Here is a 5,773-nt window from a genome sequence, read left to right as displayed (position 1 = left end):
AGTGCCACAAGAATCTGAAAGAAAACAAATACACTGTACAAAAGGTGTGTGCTTCAGTTCCTTTGAATCTGAACATCTTGTTTGACCTATTGGTGGCGCTGTGACTTCAGATGTTTTGGCTTTTGCAAGAGACTACTTCTGCAGATAAATTAAAGACATTAAATAATTTGTTGGCACCCTGTGGTAGCATCTAGTAAGAATCATTCACTGAACAGTACATGCAGGTATAATTGCATTCAGGTTTTATTCATAATATATGTGTGTGTCCACTGTGTGCATCTACAGTGCTAAAGCATGTGTCCATACTGCATAGTATCTGGCTCTAATATCACCAAATGTACAACAAGGTTAGAGCTACATAATCTGAATCAGATATGTAACAAATAATGTTGTAGTACAATGTTTTACACTAAATATAAGTACACAGAAAGTAAGTATACAGTTGAATTGCAAAGCATTCAGCATGTTCCTAGAACGGCCTTTTTTAAATAAGGCACTGCACTATTTACACAAAAGCAGCAAATACACTCAATTGCTGAAACAAGGATGTTGTTTTTCATGTTTTTATCTGCTCCATTGGTTCTGTCCGTGAGGATGTCTTTATTGATCTGGAAGAAAACCAAAATGAGTTATTATCATTGGGTACTCTCTGCTCATGGTACTGTTTTTGAATACAACAATGTAGGTTAATGCCAACTAATTTGTGTGTGAAAATATTTAAATTTGCCATTTATTAGTTACGATGTTTTAAGTAATGTTTCATTAAACCAAAACATGTCTGGAAAACAACATGCTGTAAATAAGAAAGGCATTAAAATGCACAAAAAGTGTAAAAGCTTTATTTGGTGGATTTGATCATTGCTGAAACTGGCAAGCAGCACAGCACATTATAAAAGCTTTTAGTATATTAATATGTATGTGTATATATAAAAGTGTTTTGTACTTGACTTTACCTGCAGCCACGTTTATGTAAAGGCTCTCTTCTGGTTCATTACTGGCACCTGTTAGAAGGATTAAAATAATGTATCAAAGGACAATTCCTGTAATTTATTTAGACACTGCTGGCCTACGAAAGCATCTCAACCATTGCATGTAGTATTGTATTTCTCCATGTTAAACACAAATGAAATACTGTACCATTTCCAGCTTCTACCGGCCCTCCGATTGTTTCATAGAGACAACGATCACCTACAGAGAAGTGAAAATCAAACCACGGTTACATCAATCATTTTAATCACAATTAAGGTAAGATTCAAAATAAATCATATTATTAAACCGGAGAAGGGCTGACCATGGAGGAGAGTGGAATATTCTGGCATGTTTTGAATTTCATCCTGGTTGATCATGTGGTCTGTAGCAGGGCCCTGATTGGTGCTCTGAGATCTTGTGGGACATACACATGAAGATGATGAAGTTGATTGAATTTAACATATAACTGCTGTAATGTTCAAAATGAGATAAAAGAGGGTTGTACCGACCTGATGAAGACTGAATCTGTTGAATACAAGAACAACTTAGTTACATATTATTTTAATTGCAAAGGTTTCCGGTACATGTAATCTGTGATTTTGAGTAATTGTAGTTTAATTAATTTGATATCAGATGAAAAGGTTCTTACCTTTTGATTTTCTGTAGCGATACAGGAACAGCAGCGGGATGATTATCAGTAAAACTCCACAAAGCAGCCCAACAGTCAACGGGACGGGAAATTGAGAAGCTTTTCCAGGACGAGAAGCTGCTAATATAAATAACCTTAAATATTATTTATTTATATAACACTTTCCTCAAAGCACTTCACAGGAACAGGGCTTCAAGGTCGGACCAAGCCTCAGAAATCTCTAAGATAAATAAACAATGACAATCAAAACATGTATTAAAAACCTACATTCACACATTGACACATACATGTACAACTATGGAATATACAAAACTATACAAATACACTTACACATAAATCATAAATATTTACACACTTATTGGAACAAATTCACGAAATACACTATAAACCCCTGTTTACATATCTTATATTGTCAATGCTGTTCATGTAATCATGGGCATATGAATGTTTTAAGACTGAATACAGAACTGGAAAAATATATTTCTCTTAAAAAAACTAAATTGTATAATTCAGAGGAAACTAAGACAACTTTGAATTCAGTATGAACTGTCTTTTTTCAGCTCTGACTCAGCAACACATCTTAAAAAGAGGAAACTGTTTTTTATCATACTCACATTTTACTGAGAACCAACTCTCTGGTGACGTCCAACCATCTGCTGAATCTCTCCGTTTACATTTATAAAAGCCTTCGTCTGACTTTGACACTGCAGAGATGGTCAGCTCCCTTCTGGTATCGTTCTGGATGAGTTTGTCATTTTTATAGAAATCCACATCATAAAGAACAGTTTCATTATTTAACTTGCAGCTAAGAGTGACAGGAAGTCCCTCAGCCACAGGACGGACAGGACTCACCAGGATAATATCCATCATCTGAAAAAGAAAAATCAAAGAATATAAAGGCTTTGTCAGAGACATCAGCTTTTTGCAGATTTAATATGTTTAGGTACAACTGGTCTAGTCTGGCAGAAGCTGAAATTTCAGGTAGATGTATGAGGACGATAAAACACAGAATATTATCTTCGATCTTTGAGAGAAGTAACCCTGGAATCGACTTCGCAAATTAGCCTTTTTTATAAAGTTTTACTCACTTTGCATGTCACCTTCACATTTCAAAACAACATAATACTTCAGAAATAAATATTTTAAATAAATAAAACTCACACTCAATAGTGATGTTGACTGCATTACTGAACTGTCCAGTTTCAGACTCACACCAGAACACTCCACTAACCCAGCTTCTGGTTATTGTGCATGTGGATCCAGTCATTGTCCCCCAGAGAGAACAGGGATAGCGGTTGTCAGATTTTGAAAACCTCATCACTCTCCACTCAGTGGAGTTTCCCTCACAGCTCAGTGACACAGACGTGTTGGTGAAGTGCTGCACACTGTCAGGACTCACTGTGAGAGACACTGAGTTAATATCTGAAACACACAAAGAGGGGACATTTAAACCATGCAAACAGTAAAAGACAATGCATGGGTACAGCAACACCTCCACTTAAAGTACCCTAAAAAGGCAAAAAGAGATTAAACAAGCCTAAAAAGTGAATGTTTAAACCTTGTGTATATTGCAGTTGTTGAAAGTAAAAAAGATAAAAGTTGTCCATTTAAAAGTCCGACTAAAGTAGGAGGAAAGCAAAATAGAAAGTACCAGTGCCTCAGTCTCTAAATGTTTTAAGTACCGTATGTGTATTGTTTATGTCTTAAACAAAAAATATTACAATCAGATTTATACCTAAAAATATATCTAGAAGCTGATTCAGTCAATCATCATTCTGTTTTAGAGAATCGTTTTGAAAACTGAACTATGACCTGATGCTGGTGTAAAAGAAAAGTTCCCAAAATAAGTGACTTTGTTCCATTTTGTAATAATGGAAAAGTCAAAACAAAAACACCTCAAGACCAGGCAAACTTTGATAAAGACATTTGTTGGGCTAATGTTGGTACAAACTACAGAAAGAAAGGAAAAAGGAAGAACATACTGACCTCCAGACCAGACAAACTTAGGTTTGCTGTACGAACTGTAAAACACTGGATCTCCTCTTCCTGCTCTGCACACATATCCTGCTGTGTGTGTTTGTCCATCAATGATGAAGAGATCCTGTTCAGTCCCTTTCTCGCTGCCAGGTAGCAGCTCATAGCTGTAGGAGTTGTCTGACTTTTGGGGAACAGCCTTATACCAGTAGAAGCTCCAGCCAGCAGAAGGATGATCAACACTGCAGTTCAGAGTTACTGAGGCTCCAGGACTCGGCCATGATGGAGACACAGTGAGGACAGGCTTAGGTCTTTCTGTTGGAAAGTGATTTAATGGTAAAAATGGTTGTTCATATCAACATGGCTCAATAATTTAAAAAATTGTTTTTATTGAACTTGTTCATGGTGGTATTACTTTGATCACTTACCTGATACAGTTAGATAGATTTTATTGCTGTTTTTTGTTGATCCCCCGTTCTGAAACAAGCACTGGTATTCACCACTGTAGATTTTAGCTAGAGAATGTAATGTTCTGAACGTTTGATTGCTTTGAGAGAAAACTTCTCCATGCTGGTTGTGGATTGTGTAAAACCAGCCGCTGTCTTTGTCTCCTGTAAAGTCACACTTGAAGGTCACAGACTCTCCAGTAAAAACAGTGGTCCAGTTTGGCTCAATGGTCAGCACAGCATCTAGAAACCATCACAAGAAACATCAATTAAAGTTTGTTTTCTTTTTGTCAAAAACTGCATTATACATTGACCAAACAGATGTTGTTTGAAGAGTTACAGGTAGATTTGTCTAAAGCAGGGGTCTCAAACTCAAGGCCCGGGGGCCAAACCCGGCCCAAGACTTCATTTTATGTGGCCCGGCAAGGGCTTGCAAAGAATATAATACGTTTATTATACGGTTAAATACCACTTTACAGAAGCATGTTGCCCATAAACTACATGTCCCACAATGCATCTCGTTTTGTGACATACTCACTGAAGAGACTTGCAATTATTTGCCCTGGACTTCTGCTTTCAGACGTAGATAATTACTAAGTTATTATCCTATCCAATAATAATCCAATTCAGAGGCAATCATGTAATATAATACATTATTTTATATATATTATATATTTATATAGTTACAGCAGGCCCTTTGAGTGCAACCTTTATGTGAATGTGGCCAGGGATGAAATTGAGTTTGACAACCCTGGTCTAAAGTAAATAGACAAAAAGTAAGAAAATGGTATAATCACCTTGAGCTTGTCCACGGTAAAGTAAATTCAGCACTGAAACAAGTTTGAAACGTACATCAGACATAATTAAACTGACAAATATATCATAACCTCAGGCTTTTAAGTTGTATCAACGGCAATTCAAACATTAAAAGTACTTACAGAAAAACCCCAGTAGACAGAGCAAAGTGTGTCCCATCTTCACATCCAACACTGATAATTAGCTCCTCTGTTTATGAGAAATTATTCTACTTTGTGTAAATAGAAAGATCGAAACTGCTGCATGAAAAGGAATCAGCAACTACAGAGAAACAAATGCAATGTAATATTGGACACAGAAGTTGATTTCTAACTTCTTTTAAAAAGTGCACAGTCTTTGCTTCCTTCCCTTTTACACAAAGCTCACAACTGAACAGCTTGTAACACAGCAAAAAGAAATTACACCGTGGTTTAGGTATCCTCTAATCATGAAGAGAGTTAAGGCATTAACATAATATAAGAGATAAGCTTTTAAAATATCATTCCTGATGTAGATAAGATCACCCTGTCGGCTCATGCTTCTTCACAAATGGTCAGTAATTTTTTATGCTGCTATAAAGACTGCTGTATGAAGTCAAAATGTGTTCTTTCTAGAACAAATTAAGGCATAAAATTGCATTTGTCATACTCACTTTATAATCCATGGGCCTTCTCACCAATATTTCATATGAAAATGTGTGTAACAGCTTTAACCAAATAGTTGAACTGCAGTGTTGGAGTGTTCTGGAGGAATTCAGGTTTAAGTTAAGAAACAACCTCACCCACAGGAAGTCTCTCATAGTCTCTTCACCAGAAGTGGTGTGAAGAGAGACAAAGTCCTGCCCCCTCCTCAAAATATACTCCATCTACTTTAAGAGGGAAACATTTCATATTTTCATCATTCATAATAAAGCAATCATTTGAATACAGAAAATGTTTGT

At 36.3% G+C, this 5,773-nt stretch overlaps 1 protein-coding gene across 5 annotated transcripts; it reads right to left on the bottom strand.

The window, feature by feature from the left end:
- Positions 1 to 225: 225 nt before the first annotated feature.
- Positions 226 to 5,648, bottom strand: LOC104953963 (high affinity immunoglobulin epsilon receptor subunit alpha-like). Of its 5 annotated transcripts, none has more exons than XM_010781007.1 (9): positions 2,780 to 2,889; positions 2,738 to 2,743; positions 2,233 to 2,488; positions 1,619 to 1,738; positions 1,479 to 1,494; positions 1,292 to 1,383; positions 1,138 to 1,188; positions 954 to 1,004; positions 226 to 608 (listed from the first exon to the last, which is right to left on the bottom strand). In XM_010781007.1, the coding sequence occupies exons 1-9, from the start codon at positions 2,801 to 2,803 to the stop codon at positions 601 to 603; spliced, it is 624 nt and encodes a 207-aa protein (XP_010779309.1). In that variant the 5' UTR covers positions 2,804 to 2,889; the 3' UTR covers positions 226 to 600. The 5 variants fall into 5 exon arrangements, 3 of the variants coding, with proteins under 3 accessions (XP_010779309.1, XP_010779310.1, XP_010779308.1); XM_010781008.1 differs by having other exon boundaries at positions 954 to 1,001; XR_799279.1 differs by having other exon boundaries at positions 954 to 1,188.
- Positions 5,649 to 5,773: the final 125 nt, after the last annotated feature.

Source organism: Notothenia coriiceps, unplaced genomic scaffold (genome assembly GCF_000735185.1).
Source record: "Notothenia coriiceps isolate Sejong01 unplaced genomic scaffold, NC01 NC01_scaffold00022424, whole genome shotgun sequence".
NCBI lineage: Eukaryota > Metazoa > Chordata > Actinopteri > Perciformes > Nototheniidae > Notothenia > Notothenia coriiceps.
Note: the sequence above shows the minus strand (reverse complement) of the source record. Positions and strands in the feature narration are given on the sequence as shown.

Coding starts and splice junctions, on each gene's coding strand:
- LOC104953963 (XM_010781006.1), bottom strand. CDS start 5,013: ATGGGACACACTTTGCTCTGTCTACTGGGGTTTTTCT. Junction 4,869..4,976: donor CTGTCTACTGGGGTTTTTCT/GTAAGTACTTTT, acceptor AACTTGTTTCAG/TGCTGAATTTACTTTACCGT. Junction 4,282..4,835: donor TTACCGTGGACAAGCTCAAG/GTGATTATACCA, acceptor GATGGTTTCTAG/ATGCTGTGCTGACCATTGAG.